The 19473-nt window shown below is 40.9% G+C and overlaps 1 protein-coding gene across 1 annotated transcript in view; it reads right to left on the reverse strand.

Annotated features, from left to right (window-relative positions):
• Positions 1–793: 793 nt before the first annotated feature.
• Positions 794–19473, reverse strand: part of LOC135802724 (uncharacterized) — a 32605-nt gene continuing 13925 nt past the window's right edge. Inside the window, exons 3-16 of the mRNA XM_065316339.1 lie at positions 16383–16714; positions 14160–14289; positions 12015–13818; positions 11498–11826; positions 11300–11422; positions 11004–11225; positions 10515–10878; positions 9873–9878; positions 9771–9818; positions 5239–5500; positions 4257–4464; positions 3771–4190; positions 1783–3708; positions 794–1710 (exon numbers count right to left, since the gene is read on the reverse strand). Of these exons, the coding sequence (XP_065172411.1) occupies positions 1181–1710; positions 1783–3708; positions 3771–4190; positions 4257–4464; positions 5239–5500; positions 9771–9818; positions 9873–9878; positions 10515–10878; positions 11004–11225; positions 11300–11422; positions 11498–11826; positions 12015–13818; positions 14160–14289; positions 16383–16714 (6704 nt within the window). The 3' untranslated portion in view covers positions 794–1180. The remainder of the gene's footprint in view (positions 1711–1782; positions 3709–3770; positions 4191–4256; positions 4465–5238; positions 5501–9770; positions 9819–9872; positions 9879–10514; positions 10879–11003; positions 11226–11299; positions 11423–11497; positions 11827–12014; positions 13819–14159; positions 14290–16382; positions 16715–19473) is intronic.

Genomic DNA, 19473 nt, shown 5'->3' on the forward strand with positions numbered 1-19473 from the left:
GTAATAATAAATATATTATACACATTATACAGAATAAAATAAAAATTAATAATGAGGAATTTTATCATAATTGTTTCTTAGATTCAATCATTAATGAATACATCAAGTATGTACCTTAACTACTTTGCTGAGAGAACTATGTGCCGGAGATGATGCGTTGGGACAAGATAATTTCGAACTGACGTACACCGTAGCATCATCTATTTAATCTACGCAATTATCACAATTTAAATCAATTAAAAAATTTAATAATATTTAAATTTATGTATAAAAATTAATAATATTGAATTAATCGAAGTTATTAAACCACAACCCTTAGTGCGATTATTGCCACAAGACTTACTATATCACATCAGAAGATATCGACGACCGCCGTCCGACGGCAACTCACTCACGAACATACGCAAAAACGTATTTAACAAACTAAATTAGCATTTAGGGAAATTCTTTAAACGATAAATCATTAGCAAATCACCATACATAAAAAATATTAGCGGAGGTAACTGAACAATAACGCAAATTACTGAATTTATCAACGTCCATGTCTCGCAGCATGAACTGCGGCGCGACATCGTGGCTACGAAACAACAAATTCACTCACACGCCAATTTTAGTTAAAAATGTGAATAGTTACGCCACCTGTATATTCTTAACAATACCTCCAGAAAATAAAACACTATAGAGCGTTGCGAAAGTCTGCATGCACCACACAATTCAAATGATGCCCCCTATGCCAAACTTACATTCGAAGATTCGAACACAAGACAAGCAGTAAATTATACGCAAAACAAACTTCATATTAGTAATTTATATGGTTTCACAAGGCACCAACATTTACAACAACATTCTGTTGACAAATTTAACAAAAAATGCAAATACATACATATAAAATCACAGTTAAATAATTGATCGCGGAGAAGATGATGTATGTCTAATAAGTACAAGAAAGATAATATTAAGTCAAACAGAAACAGTCCCATCCTAACAAATTTTGACACTACGTCACGCATTTATAGAAAAGACATATCATTAAATATAAAATAGGTATATGAGACAATTAAATATATCGCTGTATCGTGAATACATATTTAGTTGTGTAGATTGGTTTGGGGTACAAATGTACATGTTTAAAAATAGCTTCAGTAGGAGAGTGGCGATTCTGCGTACGGGTGTATTTTTGTCAGAACAACCCTTTCTCCTTTTTAAGAGAAGTCTGCTTCCAAGCTGGCAATTGCTGAAAGTCCTCCTTAGACATTGACAGGAGTTCAGAAAAGTCTTCTGCCGATAAGTAAATTTCTAATTGGGTAGGGTCCACACCAATAGGAAGCGGTCGTTGCAGAAGTTCCGATAAAGGATAAGTAGTGCGAGTGAGCAATGCTAATTCCTTTTCAATCGGCACCAATTCTGTGGAATTAACACCCGCCTTAATATTAAACTCCGCAATGTCATCTCTGTCAGTCCATGTGAGAAATAGATTGCTAAATTCAAGCGGTTCCAACCCGGCCCAGACTAAATACGCCGGAATGGTAGTGTTCGCGCAGCAAGAATTCTTGGAACGATAGTAGTCGATGGCAGTTTGCATCGCAGCGCGGCGTTCAGCTTGCCATCGCACTGGTCCCGAGCCGGTTTGCTCTGACTCGGTGTTTTCCGTCTCAGGCCACCAACCTTGCCAAAGCCATAATTCATGTTCGTTATCAAATAGGAACAATGCTGAAACAAAATTACAAATGAGACGTACATCCTACATCACATTTCTACTGAAATAGTTATAAAGATATTTACCTGGTTGGTTGGCAGAATATAAATCACTCTGTAAAAACGGATACGGTGTGATGTGATTGGAACTTCTGTGTGGGCAGAGAATTTCGATCACCTCAAATTTACCCGAGATACTGCTAAACTTGAATAGTTTGGGAGTTTTATCAAAACACTTTTCACTCTCCTTTAAAGAGTGGTACAACTGTGGTTTCTCCCCCAAACGATTCAAAAATTCAATATCCTCTTTTCCTTCCTCAAAAACTTTCACTTCCACTTCCTTGACTAAATCAAATATTTCGTGACTATCTTCTGCAATGTTTTCTGCAAGATTTTTAGCGAGATTTTTTATGTGATCCAGAGCTTTGGCACCATGCCATACAATTAGCCGCTTGCTTTCCATGTAGAGGAAACTTGACCGACTCCTTAGACTCCTCATAGAGACTGGAACTTGTATTAGCGACGTCTCACACGGAATTTCCCCTCTTAGAATATACAACTTCTCCTTTTCACTGTCCAGTTTACCATTGTGCACAACCATCTTACCATTAAAAAGTTGTAGGAAGACTGGTGGTTCAGATCCTTGCACAATTCGAATCTGTTTAGCATGTTCAGAATCCAATTCGACGGTCAATAAAGCAGTGGTACCTTTCTCGTTAATCGTGGCGTGTTCTCCAAGCCAGCTGAAGTATACGCATCTGTCCCGTCCAAGTTGCATGTGTTTAGATGGTTTGCCGCTTAACTCTCGACCCGTCACAGATACTCTAAACTGCCATCGAATAATATAAGTATCCGCGCTGTTAAAATGTCCCAATTGATTCGAGTTGAGCTTTTCGTAAGTGTTCTCCAAAATAGTCCAGGCGGTGATATCTAAAGTATTAATTTCGAAATGTCGGCGTGTCTCTTCGTCAAAATATTCTCGTCCACGCCCGAGCTGGCTACCCTCCACCTCAATATTAGGTTCGGTATATAGCAAATTCAATTTTTCGCTGGACAATGGCTTAATTGCCTCCATAATTGGATCTGTCACGGACTTATCAGTGTCAGCTTCCTTGACTTTAATAACGCGTGTATAGTCAGGCCAATCAAGAAACTTCTCTCTGAAAAGTATCGTCTCGCGGTGTTGCGTCAGTTTAGCAAAAAGCGCCCAATCGGGCCGGACCGTTGCCGTAAGAATTTGCTCTTGTGGCAACCCACGAGCACCCAACAAAGAAGCCACATTAATAGGGCAAAATCCACATTCTGTGTAGTTATAACCCAAATCCCACATTTCCTTCGCCAATTGCAAAGTTTTTCTTTTCATTTCGGTGGAAGCAGTCTTACCACTCCACACATACATTTCCGTCCCAAAATCAAATACAAATACTTTGGATGGTTCGAGCATTTCAATTTTAGGCATTGAACTCCAATACTTCGTGACTGAAACAAGTTCGTCATTTTCCAGCGTATATACCATGTTGGTGTCAATAATTTGCGACTCGTAACATTCGTCTTCGTCAGGATGACCGGCTTTGGTCACTTCGACCGTGGACTTGTTGTCAACACCAAGCAGGTGCCAGAATTCGTCGAGATCTTTCTGCAGACCTTTCTTCGAGTCCAAGGTGACGGTTTTGCTAGGTTTACAACCCATGTCGTTGGTCTGCTGGATGTGGTTTATGATATCGGCCGCGCGACTCTGCTCTATCACGTTTGAGAAACAACCGACATAGTTGTATAACTTAGACGGGGTGATCAGAATGTAGTTGTCGCCCTCGTTAATGCTGCTCGCGGCTGGTTCGACTAGACGAGTTTGCACGTGGCGTCTTCCTTTAATCTGAAGCAACATTTTTGCTTTAAATGGCAAATTCGATCCCGACGCTGTTGTGGATGCTTTCTTTAGTGATACAGCTGTGATGTCTTCCTTGCTAGCCAAACCCGCAAGTGCTTCCACAGATAAGTGGGAATTTTTCGCCACTGCATAAAAATAAAATAAAAATTAATTAAATAGGTAAATAGGACAGGAAAACCCTACATACGTTTCTCAATGTTCAGTCTTTTGGCTTCTCTCTCGGCAAATCCAGTTGTGACTTCGGTGTACTCGTGTTGAATATCATCGCGGGCGGCCAGCGCCTTTAATGGGTTTCTCGATGCACCTCGTCGCTTCTGTACGGTGATGTTTTTCTTTTGCACCAGTAATGTATGTGTTGGTACAGTATCAAAATCATCCAAATTGACATCGACATGTTCTTCCATTTTGATTTCGACGCTCTTAAAGAAACTCTTGAAAGTTTCATCGTCGGGTGAGAGAATGCTAACTTTTCGGGCATTTTCAACTGGCATGGTGTCGCTTGCCGATGAGTCGGAACTCGGACTAGAGTTGCTTCTCTTAAAGCCAGTATTCAACGGCGATTTGAAATCGGGTGATACGGGTGTCGAAGATGACTCAGTTCCATTAACTATTAATCAATAATCAGTGTAATTATAACAAAAATTAGTCACAATAAATTAAAATGATCACTCACCTTCCTTGCTTTTAAAACGTTTGTAGCTAGGAGTGCGTCGTACTTTGTCAGGTGTAAGAATACTCAGCGGCACGTCGTCGTTTTGCATACGGCCCGCTACGGAAAAATTCTCCGCGTCGGACTTTTCCACACGCGCCTTCCATTGCTTGGCAGACGCGTCCAACTCGTCTTTCCTGATCTTCAAAATTGACTTTTCCGATAGCTCATCCTGTGGTTCAACAAGAAACTTTTTGATGAGATAAATCGCGACCAATACTAATATCGCGGTTATTAGTTGCAACATTTTCTCGCGCGAGAGATTCACTCACGACTAGAAATAAAACCAACTTAAATACGCGTTTCAAAGCGCACACGTTACTTAGTGCCAATGTTTCATACCGCGCCGCCCGCGTTTGAGTCACTGACGAGTGCAAACTGTTCGATAAGTAGCGAAAACTGACTGAACACAAATTATAAAAACGGCCGAAACGAAATGGAATTTACTTTGGAAATCAGGCCAAACGGCAAACTCTCATTAATACTTTTGTTAAATTGATTATTTATTTATACTTCTGGGTGGCATTACCGGTGCGAAACCAACTTTGTGTTGAAGTGGCACTTCTGTTATCGCGGGAAATATTCTAATCTCTGAGTCATATGCTAGTTGCACAATCTATTTTCTGTATACACAAAATAATAATATACTTTTCTGAAACTTCATTTTTTGTTTGAGTAGTTGTAGTTAAGTACATGTTTCGCTCAATGGTGAAAACGCGCCTATGTCAATTCACTCTCAAGAATGACCGAAATAATTAATGGCATTTAAGTGGGACAATACCAAAATTTATTATTGAGGCGTCTGAGCGGAAACACATCGAATAATATTTACTATTTTCATTTTTTACACTAATTAGAGCCACCAAAATGAGTACCACTGCTAAATCGAACTACTACGCAATAGATGGCGCCTAGCGGGCAAATTAATAATAATTATTGTACTTACGTTCAAAACATTTTTTACTTTGAGCATGTTCAACTCCTCATTCGTGCTGTTCAGCCTAGGAGTGCGTTTACGCCACTCATTGTCACCGCTGTGCTGCAGCTTAGCGCGCAACTCGCTGATGGTGGCGCTTTGCATGGCGGCTGTGGTCGACGACTTCTGCAGGTGGTGATGTTCAGGCGTCCGTAGCGCTTTGAAATCTCCAACGGTCTCATTACCAAGTGCCGTGCTGCTGCGACTCTTCTGCACGTTGTAGTCGTTTTGTCTGTGAAACAAAGCCATAAATTACATTCCTCATTAAACCACCAACCAAGAGTTTTAATTTGATTTCGTTTATGACCACGCCGAGGATTCGCCAAGGCTTAAACCATCAAACGTCTAATGTTATAACCATCGTTATGTTTAACTGCACCGAAAAGGAAATAAGCACCAAGCGCACTATTCTATATTTATACCAGACATGCGTTCAATGGAGTAAAATCTATCGAGGGAGAACAAAGACCCTCAGTGTAAATGAAAGTACGTTTTTGTTTGCGTTTCGTTTGGGTGAAATTGAAGAGCAAGGAAGCGCGGCTTTGCTATATTTAGACAGACGACTTTTAAATACCGCGTCCCGCCTGTCCTTTCAGTCCCTGGCGGCCCTTACGGGTAATCCCCTCAGCCCGTCATTAGTATCCGACATTAAAACTATAAAGTGTCGTACGCATTTGGTTACGCCTCGGAGTCATGTAGTGTAATGTGCAATCTATTTCAAACCCATGCGCCTGACATGAAGTGGTAGTAGATGTAGAGGCTGAAAACTGTTTCCGCTGGCCAGGTTCTTCTGTGTGCGCGACACTTTTTGCTCTTTAAATAGTTTAATGCCGCGTGCTATTAGAGGTCGTCATGAACTTTTACGGCGCGTCGTGCGTAGACGGACGACGCACGTTTATGGGCATCAAAGTCGATTGCTGGCGAATTGATTGCAAAATCGTTGATTAGCTTTTGCTTTCAAGCCACTTTTTTGCAAAAGCAGACATGTGGGGAAGCAAAACTGTTTTCTCAAACAGGTGTATGCGCATTTTCATATTCTTATAGCCGTAACATATTTTAAAGTAATTTTATTTTTACACTAAACTAGTTTTGAAACAGGAAAAACCGCAATTTCCGAAAATTGCTTGGAATTCACATTAGTTTTCTTGGCGCCATTCGCGATTTTGTATTTGGTAATGCATTGGTTTCATTAATATTTAGCAAGTTTCCAAGTTTGGCTGACTCCATCACGGTTATCATGCGTTATTATTTCTAATGTTACGTAGCGGTGTTATTATTAGTCGTTTTGTTTTCATAATTTTACGCCCACTTTAACGCCATAATCCACCACGATACTTTTACTATTTGTTCACTTGTTCATGGCGTATTAACATATCAACTGCAATTCGCGCACGTTACGCGCACAAATCTCTCTTAATTACAATTGAAATTAAAACAAGTTAAAAACATTTATGTAATGACAAAACGTGCACGCGCGTCAATTACACTACTACCAGTCACAAAAATGTGGAATTATTATACAAAAATGTGTGTGCAATATAAACAATTACGCAATGAGCGAAATTGCGAATCGTGGATTAAAATTAGAAAACCATTTTTACTTGTAAATTATTTTCGCTACTATGTGTGTGGGATGCAACGCTCGTAAATCTAAATTGACAGCGAATAACACAAATGGGCATAAAAGTTATGCAACGTCGTTGACGCAATTACCGCGTTTTTGTCGGTTTTAGATAATACACGAGATGAGCATCGTGATCGACGTTCGCATGCAAAGCGTATTCATCGTGCACTCGTCAGCCGATTGTTTATTGTTGAAGGAAGGAAGTCGCAGGTGGCACATTAAAACGTGCGTCGAGGTGACAACCGACACCAAATTACGTATGTACTCGCATGTCGTAACTTTCGCCGGAATGCACAGCAATTTATATTAATAACAATTGCAAGTCGACGACATTAAGTCATTGAACGATAATCGCATTAAGTAAACATAACCTAACAAAATAACTATTAAAATGGCGTCGGTATAATCAATTGTCACTATAAATACGTCGTATGAGTAGAGTGAGGTAGGACATTGTCGGAGAGCCAACATCTCCCCGTCCTATCCTATTTATTGCGTCTATTCATGCGCGGTGAGGAGGGCAACATGAAGAAGGCGCATTGACGTCCAAAAGTGCATGCACTCTACAAAGCTGGGACCGTAGGCCTACGGATGCGCGCGTATGGATCGTGCCCCGTTTGTTGGATCAATAATAAACTTGCATTCAGACGGCGGCGAATGACGCGAACGATACTTCAACTTCACCGAAACTCCGGCACGTGAATAAGTTAGGAAGCACACGAAACACGTAGCACCCTCGAAATGACTAACTAAAGTTCTCCACGGTATGACACAATGAACAAAAAATATATATGTAATGTTAAAATATTAACCCAGAAAATACAACTATTAGTCTAGTTTAATTTTTTGAAAATATAACTGTATTCGACAAGTTTGTCAACACTTTTTATGAAGTGTTTTTTAATTGTTGAGCACGTCCGTGTAATTATGAGAGACTACTTTTAATTAATACTATTCACAAAAAACAAGTTAATATTTTAAACTTGACTTTTGTTTCTGCACTACAAACGAGTCAGTAGTTTAAATTAGAATAGCTCTGTTTTCGTCCTAACAATTAAAACAAACAGTAATAAATATTACTATCTGCGTAGTTAGTGTTTTGAAAATAAAAATATACAAGTGTGTATTTACCGCAATCGTCGTTAATTGTTTACCAATTTGAAGTTGGGATCAAGTAAAACTCCAATTAGCGTCGATAACACGCGCGCGCGTCCTCCAGCTAAACGCGACTGCCGTTTGCACACAACCGTTTAACAACAATAATAAAAATAATACAGTTGAAAAGTGAAAAGTGGAAAACGGGAAGCGCAGCTGCGTCGCGACGGCGATCACACGATGCGAACGATGCGGACGCGCGAAGCGACCAACTCGGAGGGCGCGCGTGCGACGACTGTCCGCAGAGCGCACACGAGAAACCAGACCGAACATCGAACGCGAAGCACTACCAAACCAAACTCACTCCATCCAACAACAGGACACATACACACAATAATACACCTTGTACTTGTTTTCTACATGTGTAGGTATTCACAACGTGCAGTGCAGTGCAACGTGTATTCAGGTTTATGGATGTTCCTCTATTTTCTATAGCAAGTAGCAAACAGTGCAAGGTATAATCAAGACTTCCAAACCTGAATTTTACATTTTCAAAAAAGTGTACATTTGTAAAAATCAATAAAAATGGAAGCTAACAGTTTTTAATGTCAAACTGAAATGAATTGATTTTTTTAAAGTAATTAAGATAACGTTATAAAAACAATGATTAAACCTGAATGCGTTTTAAGGGCCACATTGTATGTACTGAATGTTGTTAAATGAAAAACGATGCGCGACATCGCGACATGAAATCGCCGGTGCGTGGCGTCGTTAGCGACTTAAGTTAGTTCTGGTGCAGCACCTTATGCAGTCTTAAGTTACGAACTATCGAGCCATCGAGTGTGTAAGCGCCTCGTTGCATCCTTCTGTTTCTATCGGGCTTACGAGCGCTCTACAGGCCTACAGCAATTTCAATCTCGATGGCTTGCTTTATTTTGTTTATTGCGAATCGAAGGCAGCCGCCGTTTCGCAAGGTTAGTCCACATGAGTACACAGCGCACCTATCGTCGTAATGAATGATTGTGCAGAGAACACAATTTATACAAAAATTAATACAGTGCGTTCAAATAAGCCAAATTGTAAGTAAAACATTTAACGAAGGATGAAATGCAAACGAATATTCGATATTTAAACAGTAACTCACTCGTTGGAAAGATACGATTTGCAAAATAAAAAACAAATAAAATGTATGCTCAAATATAATTTCAATGGTGTGTTTATGTGAGTGAGAACATTCACAAACACATTTTTAACTCACTGTATAAATTAAATACCGCTTCATGTTCACATCTGTTATCTCTGCGCTGGTTGCGGGCTTACGTTTCTTTTCATCAGCGATAGTGAACTTTATGACTTTAAAGATATTGATAAATATAAAAGCGTTTAGTCATTACGTTGTTCTTTGCTTTTATCTCAGATTTTTTAACGTCTGTGCGTTTTAATGCCGCCGCTCCTTTTCTTCCTTGTACTACACTATTGAAGATGCACATGCCATTACTGTTTTACTCTCGATGTCTTCACATTTGCATCGTGATTCGTGCACAGCGCATAAATATTTTATTACGTCGAACAATACGCTCGATTGTCGATCGTCGTTCGTCGGGAGTTGCGAGATGGCAATCATAGTGCTCTATCGCAATACTGTGCGCAATGTGCGCATCTTTGCTCATGCCTTTCATCTTCTTTCTCAACATCAAGCAAACACTACAACACTACGAGTATAACGACTCGTATCTCACTAATGAGAGTGTGTCTAGCTCTAGGATACTACGATAATACTCACATTACGATTAGTGTTGTGAGCACGAAGTTAACATTTCTGTCGAAATACCTAAGTAAAATCAAATTTATATAGTTATTTGATACGATCACGACCGAATTATACAAAAGACTTGACATAATGGTTTTAAATTGCGATTATGTTGTTAAATTTTTAATGCGCGCGAATTTGTGTAGTAAAAGTGTATTCGGTAATTTTATGTTACCACTTCAAAATCTTGACACATCTTGCTCGGAATTCTTGGCGTAACACAAAATTATGTAAAAAACTATGCAAAACCAATGCAATCACGAAGAATTACATTATTATAGTTAGCGACCTAAATCAATCATATAAGTCACTTTTAAATAAGACCATAACAAAAGTTGCAGTTATTTCAATCACACGCAAAAGAAATTGTAGTAAATTCTTGCGGTTGAGTAAATAGCGACAAACTGTAAACTTAGGCGGTGTATGTTTTTGACCACAAACGCACGCTCCAAAGAGATTAAACTAATATTCATTTCAGGGGCCTTGCGAGCCTTGCTCTCAATGTTCTACTTTTCGTTTTCTTTTTGTTACGCGTTTCGCCACTTCGCGCACAAACTTGAAAACGCAACGCAAGGCCGGCCGAGTGACTAATGCAAACGATTCCGTTCCGACATGAAACACACTCCCGGTTTTTTCTCAATCGCAAGACCATGAAATTACTTGTTCGGCGTAGAGTTTTATAGATTAAAAAAGCATTACATACCTTTGTGTTTTCCTTAGCAGTTTTGTTTGGCCATCGCTTCGCTTCCGATAATGCTTTGTATCTCGCGACCACCGGAAGACTCGTCCGACGTGTTATCACTATTCAAATCAAGCTTTGCACTTGGTGTCGGACTCAACTCTTGTAAATGGAGGAGACTCGGAGAAAGAGATTTCGGATTATTTTGCTCTTCTTCATTTGGATCAGGTTCTTGCTCATTGGACGCATTGTCGCTGTCCGATTCGTTGGAGGAAATGCCTTCATCAAGGGTTTCCGTGCGACTTGAAGTTTTGAGCGAAGTGGGACTTAGAGGTGGTGATGTGTGCGTTGTTATCTTGATATCGCTGCGTCTGGACGCAACTGGTGAAATTGCAGAAACATCTGAAACATGAACAATTGACTCAGAATGTTTACCTCCATTGCTAATATCAGTTTTAAGTTAGTGTATTGCATAGCAGTAAGTGTTAGAAGGTTAGATCAGAGGAAGTGAAAGCGAAAGCGTTCACCTAAGCCAAACAACGAGTTGAATGATTCGACAATGGTATGAATGTTTGAAGCGGTCGCCACCTTGGCTGGGGCGATGGTGAGCGAATGATAACGAACACGCGCTGGTACCATTAGGAAAGAGTCGCTTTTCCGAGCGGGAAAGCGCGCCTGATGTATTTTTTCATTGAAAAGTTTAACACGCTCAGTGAGCGACAATTCTGACTCATCTACATCGCAACCTACTAAAAACAACATGCCAACTATACTATCAACAATTTGTACAAATCAAAAACTATTTGATTAGAACAGTTCAAACCTGTGTCAGTTTTTGCAAAGCTTGCGTTAGCAGCTTGATCCACTTCCGCGGATGTCACTGGCTGTGTGGAAAATCGTGGACTGGCTGCAGCGTTGGAGCGAAACTTGTTGGATCCGCTTTTAACTGTTGAAGCAATCACCAAAAATAAATACAGAGTTTATCGACATTGACACACGCGCAAAATTTCAAAATACGTACGATTTGCGAGTTTAAGATTTTTTGCCTCCATTGCGATTGCTTTCATCTGCATCGCAAGATTGGACGGTTCAAGCTTCTTCGAAGGAGATTTGTGTACACCAGCAGAAGGCTCGTTGGTTTCCTCCAACTCTAGGCCATCTCCGAGGGACTGAAAAGCAGAGTCGGAAGACATCTTCCCTCCGGCAGGATCGTCACTAGCGTTCATATGGTCACTGGCATTCTTGGTGGAACTTGCCATGTCATGCTCTAACGAGATGGACGTAGACAAATCCAGCAGAGAATGTGCGTTCGCTGAGTTGCTCGACGATGCTAACCCAACGTAGTTGAGGCTGAAAATGTGTGCCGATGCTGAGAGATTTTCGGGCGCGTCGCGATGAAACTATTTATAAGTATTGGGAAATTTGGCACGAAAAACGCGTGAAAAACTCATTCGTGTTCAAATAATATCACGCTTGCGCACTCAATAAATTTCTAACACAACAATTAATTGTTTTCCTTATTTTTAAGTACCACTTACCTCGCTTCAAATTCGTTGAATGTTACAGGTTGCGTCCTATATCTATCCGAATGTCGTTTAGTTGGTGATTTCTTCTTAGGTATAGCTCCTGTAGAGTTCTCAAAGGACCTAACCAAGTCAAAGACGGAAACGTTGCGTGGTTTAGTCAAGTCGCGATCCTTATCGACTACTTTCTCAATCTGTTGACTTTTAGCAGTGCTGTTGAATATCTGATCATGTTGCAGTCGTCGAACTCTTCTCTTGTTTACCTCCTCCTCAGTTTCAACTCTATCTTCACAGAAAGACAACCTGGGCCTAGCAGTTGAAGAAAAATTGTTTGGTGCTTCGTTACCAGTGATTCCAAAATATTTCAAAATCGATTTTACATCACATTCAGACCCAGACTCATTAGCACTGCAATAATCATCCTTAGATACCTTACTAACCTGCTTCCTGTGCTTCAAAATAGGTCTTTTAGGTTTATCATCCGCTTCGTCAGTCTCAGTACTAGACTTCTTCTTAAGTATTGGTTTGAGATCGTCGCCTTCATCCGAAAAGCTTTTCTTTTTCAATATTGGCCGGACTTCCGGTTCAGGCTCTAAAATCATTTCGGCACCTTCTGCCGCAGCTAATATCACAGCGGTTGTGATGGAGACGTGATGTTTGTGCGTGTCCTGCACGCCTGATCCAGCGCTGCTTGCACCTGATCGACGTTTGAGAATTCCCTGCATTCCATGTGTTCCTTGTGGAGAATTTAGCGAATTGTCTAAATCTTCATCTCTAGGCGTCTTGCGCTTGAGTATACCTTGAATGGTTGGGTCATTCCGAATTGTGATCTCCTCCAAGGAGGAACGTCTCTGTGGTTTTAGAATACTATTACCTGGCGAGTGTGATTTGTTCGTATCTGGGCTGCAGGAGCGATGCCGAAGCACCTGCGATTCATCCAGACTTCGTCGCTTTTTCAAAATTCCCGCCTTACGATTGGTCGCTGCTGGCTCCACCACGTTTGGCGAGAATGTCACCGGAGGCGTGGCCACAAGCCATTTGGCTTCCGGTTTCTCTTCTTGGGAGACTTTCCGTTTTAAAATTGACACCGGCACTGATTGTAGAGAGTCGGATGTTTTTGTTCGATTGGGGCGGGATTCTTCGCTTGTGGAAGGTTGTGGCTTCCGCGATGGCTCCGCCTCTGTCGCGGAAGGCGTGTTCGAAATAGGGCGTGTCTTGTTGGCAGTCTGTTGATTCGATTGGTTAGTCACGCGTGCGAGCGTCTCCCTCGTTAGGGCGGTCAGCTCGTCGAGTCGACGCGACAGCCTACTATTCGCCTTTGCTGTACTTACACTAGGACTACTTTCTTTCGTCACTACTTTGTCGCTACTGTTAGGCACTTTTTTATCTCGTAGTCGTGTGAACGTCGTGTTGTCGTCAGTCTTGGCGGCGGTGGGTCGCGGCTTTGCGTGCGTTAAATTCTCCTTGTTAGCGCGTCCTTTGTCCACCCTCTCCATGGGGCTAGAAGTGACGGGGCGGGTAGGGTGCTGCAGTTTGTGCGAGGATGATGGTGTGACACCGCGACGCGCGTTCTCCATGTGAACGCTCAGCTCGGACTTGCGCGGCTTGGCGGCGCTGCTGGCAGTGCTGCTGATTGGCGAAGAAGACATCGGTGAGAGGGTGCTGGCGGTGGTGGCAGTGGGGTTGAGACTAGCTTCGCTAAGACGGTCCTCTGCAGCCGTTGTGCACGAGGTGGCCGGACTAGAAGTTGTCGTCGGACTGACGGCATTGATGGGGCGCGCGCTGCGCCGCCGTCGCCGTGCGCGCCCATTTAACTCATCTACAAAACAACAAAACTTGTACAACAAGGGGGGCGGGCGTGGGGCTTCCTAGACGCGCGACTGAAACCATCAAATTTATGCGTTTGTTACACCTCGCAGACGCCGCAGCAACAAGTGGTCGCTGCTCGACAAGAGGGTAGCGGTCTCGTTGCCATGACGGCCGCCGCCATCGCCGCCGACGAGGACGAGAGATGGAGAAGCAGGTGCGCGATGTTTATGCCACACGGATGATTGAGCGGGATGACGATGACTCACAATGAGACACAAAGAAATCCCCAAACATGATGCATCCCTTTCGCAGCGCATCAAAGTTAATTCAGCGAGAAATTAATGAACTTACCGGTATCATGCGGAGGCGGCACCTGTTCGCATGTCAACGCACGGTTCAAGTTGGACTTGCGTTTGGCGCTTTTGTCCTTTTCACTTTTTGTGCTTCGAAGGGAATCAGTCGATAGGGACGGATTCAGCCCCTAAAACAAAACAATCAATTCATTATAATATATTCCTGCTTTCAAATAAAATGTCAATAAAGTACCTTCTGAATTATATTAAGTGCAACGTAAAAAATCAATAAAAAATAAATCACACACAGACATATCACAATGCACGCGTACACAGAGTCATAAATCATATTTATCTTCCTCTATCTTTTGATTTAACGTACAAAACACTCGATTGACTACAAAAATTCACGATACTTAATTTTAAACATGTTAAGATTGCACTGCTGCGCGTTAATCGACACCGGCCATCACGACGATTCGTTGCTTAATGATTGTCACCACGCTTTCGCCTTTCTCGCTGCGCTCGGTAGTAATGGCGTGTCGAGAGCACAACGTACACGAGCACATCTATCATTTCAATTTCGTACACGCCCGCATATGGCGGTCGGTATCACAAAGGTGCATCGCATCAAGGTGACGTTTTCCTTATTCGCATTCGCAAACACACGCGCGGCGCATGCCAATGATTCACTCGACATCGCGCGCGCGATCCCAATCAGCAGCGCTGCACGCTTTGTTGTTTCCTTGTTGGAAACGAAAGTAGAGCGATAATAATACCGAATTAATATCAAAGTCAAAAACACTTATTTGTTTTCAGATTCAGTTCTGAGATTTCGTATTGTCGCGCGGTTATTAGCGAATAAAATAGTGAACAAAAACACGTCTACCGTCTAGCCACGCCACCCCCATTCCCTTAAATTCGGCAAAAACCGACAGACCGAGCGCAAGAACATCGGCGCATTTAACATCTCACTGGACCACTTTGGCGAAATCCAATTCAATGTACTTATAAAATATTTATCGGTCCTTCATCTTTGCTACTCACAAACTTTTTTATTCAATTTGTATTGACATGGCAATTTATATTCTCTGTGTAGGGGAGAGTAGGGTAATGGGAGTCAGCGGGTAATGGGAGTCACCCATATATCCACGAAACAATAGTTACGAGTAACACGTAAATGGCGTCCCTACCTCCGTTCTGGTCCCCCAGTGCCACCCCCGACAAATCATACAAATCGGTGCGTGTATCATTGAGATACGCCAATATTTTATTTTTGAGCTCCGCTGATCTAATTTTACGTCCACACAAATTAGAAGATAAGTGTCGAATATCTTGCAATATTCGAATGAAACTTTTATATAGTCTTAGTTAAACATTCAAAATCGTGATGTGCAGTTCAGATTACATTAATGTTTTGAAGAAATATTTTTTTTGTTTTTTTTTTCACAATAGTGCAATTGTGGGCAATGGGAGTCATGCGACTCCCAATGGACGTTTTTGTCTTTAGTCCGCTCTAAATTGCCTATAAGAAGCAATGTGACTTATTTTTCAATAGCCTTCTTGCAGAAACGATACTGCAGGAAAGTAACAAAACTTATGATTCCAATATTGGCACTGATGACTTATGTCAGGGCGATGAGGATGAAGGTTTGGAAAACTGATGTCTAATGTGCAACGATTAAAAAAAAAACAATTAAATGTGGTTCAGATGCACTTCATGTGGGCTATGGGTTCATGTGAAATGCACTGGGTGGGACTTTACGAAATATTATGTCTGCGATATCTGCTAAATTTCGTTTGATTCCGATTGTCTCCAGGGTGACCACCATTACCCGCATGTCGGTGTAATGGGAGTCAAATCTGTTTTTTTTTTAAACTTTAATAATATCCAAAAATGATTGTCAAAGTGACTGAAAATTATTTCAAATAATAGGTATTTAAGTAAACAATGCTTATAAGCGATTGCAATAAGTATTTTGTTTATAATTTAAATTATATTTGAGTTCTCCCTTAAGTGACCCCCATTACCCTCTTTTACCCTATAAGATAAAACGGGGTGAGCTCCAAAATTCAACGACAAAAACATTGCCGCGACTTTACCTATTTATTATCGTACTCTACGTTGCACTCATATACAGAGTGTCAAGGTTTTATTCTCGAGATTTTCAGGACATTGCTGTAGGCAACTAATAATGCACGGAACGGGTAACATAGTTGTCAATAAAAAAAGCAATAAAACAACAGAAACGAAACAAAATAATAGATTGTACTATCTTACCTCTTTTGCTGGACTTGGTGAACATTGACTAGCACTCTCTGCGGCTGCAGTGGCGGCGGCAGCGACTCGTAGTCGGTACGCCCTTGTAGTCCTCGGCGCGGCGCCATTTTCTGTCCCGCTGGAGCTAGAACCTTCCTTAAACTGCTCTCGCAACTGCCGCCGCCGTTCTTCTTTGTATCTCGCAATGCGATCCTCACTAGTGCCCTCCAGCCTACTGCCCGTCGTCTTGTCCATCACTTCGCCGCCGACTGTCCAACCTAGTTCGCATGGATCCGTCACGGGGGTTGGGACTCGTCGTGTGCGTTTTCTATAACGGCGTCTTCTACGCGCACCTACAAATTTACAACACATTATTAATATACTTTTTCTTTTTGTGTTGCAAGTTAACTTCAGTAATTACGAGTTATAAGACCTCTTGAGACGAGGCTTTTTATTTGTACAACTCTCCACAAGGCATTGCGCATGGATAAATCGGAATTTCTGAATTTGAAGCTGAATAAAAGTTGAAGTGGACGTTTTCTTGTTTGAACGAATTTTAATCAACGCTCTCAGGTCTAGGTCCCAGCACGCTAGCGACTTCCCGTTTGATGCAAGCCGTGTGCCGAGTGCACATATTTACTGTTTGACTATGAAATAAGCGCAAATCGTTAAATACTTCAAGCGCGATTATGAGCATAGCTCTTGCAGCGTGCAATAGCCATGAAATCACGAATGCCTAGATTGCCAAGTGCCGCACACTTCAAATACAAATCTCTCGGTGTAGTTGAGTCTTGCTCGATGAGCTAAGACTATGCATGTAATTATAGTCTTCGCTGCGTTTCTGCATCGTTGCGACATACACAACTATTTTGCAATTTGTACATTTGCATGAATAATAATCGCACAATAAAATCATAGGTATTAAACAGTGCAAATTCATAGACGATACATTGTTTGCTATCGATTGATGAACTCGACATTTATCGTTATTCATCGATAGAGTGAGTCATAATTGAATGTCAAATAAAAAATATTTACATTTTGAGATACATCGAATAAGCAGTTAAATTTTATATGAAAAACTTGCACCGCGGGTTACCAACCGTAATCGCATTCTTATCGACGACGGATGCGTTTCTGTTTCATTTCCTTTGTTTCAGAGTTGTTTACGTCGATCTCGATATAATCGTTCTTTAATAAACACGTATTTAAAATGGTAAACAATGGTTTTAAATATAGTTCAACCAACATTTTCCATTTAATAATAATAACATAGCGTTCTCTATTTTGTAATCATTTAATTTGAAGGTTGTGGAAATTTGTTTGAAGAATGATAATGTTTTTACATTAAGGGCAAGAATTGGTAGATATTATAAAAGCCATAGTTGTAACTTTGATTTGGACCGACAGTATCATACAAACACAATATCCTAATGATTTTTTCAATTAGATGAATTACATTGAGCTTACATAAACAGTGTAAATTACTGATAAACACGCTTGTTTTGCTTGAAAATGATGGGTAAATAGTTGTATCGCGACGCAAGAATCGTTGGATAGTTAGAAGTTAATTGAAAATTGATTAATTTATGTAACCACTCTGTATACAACAATACAAAATTATTGTGTAAGACATTTGCCCAAAGTTAGGAGCTAAAATACGACAAAATTAAAAATTTAAGCAAGAATCGGACGGAGAAAAAATTTTCATAATAATTTCGATGTAATCCTTTAAACAATCGTGGTGACAATACGTTCCGCGATAACAAGAACTCAATAAAATTAATTATTTAAGCAACCGATTAATCCGGAAATTTATACTATGAGAGAAAAAGTTTACAAATTTTACTAATTGAAAGTTCAAGTACAAAATTTCAAAAACAAAAACTCAAGTATCAAAAATGTATTAATTATTAATGATCTACTTGTGAAAATTTGATAATAACAATACTCATTTAAACTGCAAAATTAACAGTTGCAGTAACAGTTGACACGTGTTGTCAATAGGAGCAACACAAACTTCTCTCACATAAACAAAGTTTGGAAAACATTTCAAAAAGCGTGAAAACAAAACGCGTTACGCATATAACAACAATAGTCTGCATTCAAAGCAAAGTCCGCATAATCTACGACACATTGTGACTCGATCATAAATTTCATTCGCATATTATCTAGGCGAGGATGGCACGGATACGATTTCGAGATAACACACAGAAAAATGACGCGTCGTTCGTTTTCATGCTTTTAATCCGAAATAATACAATGAGTAAACCGTTGATTATCGCAGGCATTTCAATGCGTACATTTCACAAATGGGATATAAATATACAAAGCCTGCACAAATATTTATGATTCATCTATAATTGAATATTCCACACGTGAATATACCAAATACCAAAATAATCCATAGCCGTTTTCTCATACAAAAATCGAATAATATTAAACAAAAACTTACGATTCGTATGAAGTTATCATTATTTTGTCAACTTTAGATCTTCACAATTGTAAGTAAAACGACAATTTTTGAGATTTGCACACCTTCAAAAATCAAATCAAACCGAAACACGACGCGCACGATAACGCGGTAGCTCAACGACTGCGTTGCGAATGAATGAAGCAAATGCGGCAGCGACGAACTGCGTGGCCCGAGCGCATGAACGCGATAGCGCGAACAGCGAAAGACAACCTGTGGATAGCGGACCACTAGTGCGACCACTGCGAGAGCAACGTGAAGCAGCGCGCGCTGTGGACACCCGCACGTAACCTTGCCAGCTGAGTCACACTCTGGTCACTCTCTTCGGGCCGGATTGCGGATCACCGATCTGACCACTACGACTAGATGAGCGGTTGAGTCAGCCGCAGCGGTCAGGATGCAATCAACCGGTGTTCCATCATCTGCCTGCCAGCTTGGTAATTTTACCTGTATTGATTGTCAACATGCTCAGCTTCTAGTCTGCTTGACGCGTGTAGTTGTAAAAAGTTGTATTTCAAAGAACTCGTAAACTTGTATCGCACTTTATTTGTACTTCTTTTCGTCTTTCTTCCTTTTATTATCGATGTAATACCGTAGTGCAGACTACCTGGTTACCAGGTACACACGAAATATGCAAAT

The sequence above is a fragment of the Atheta coriaria genome, unplaced genomic scaffold (genome assembly GCF_025399875.1).
Source record: "Atheta coriaria isolate IRGN ID8LTWV9N9 unplaced genomic scaffold, Caltech_Dcor_3.1 hic_scaffold_47_pilon, whole genome shotgun sequence".
NCBI classification, from domain to species: Eukaryota; Metazoa; Arthropoda; class Insecta; order Coleoptera; family Staphylinidae; genus Dalotia; species Dalotia coriaria.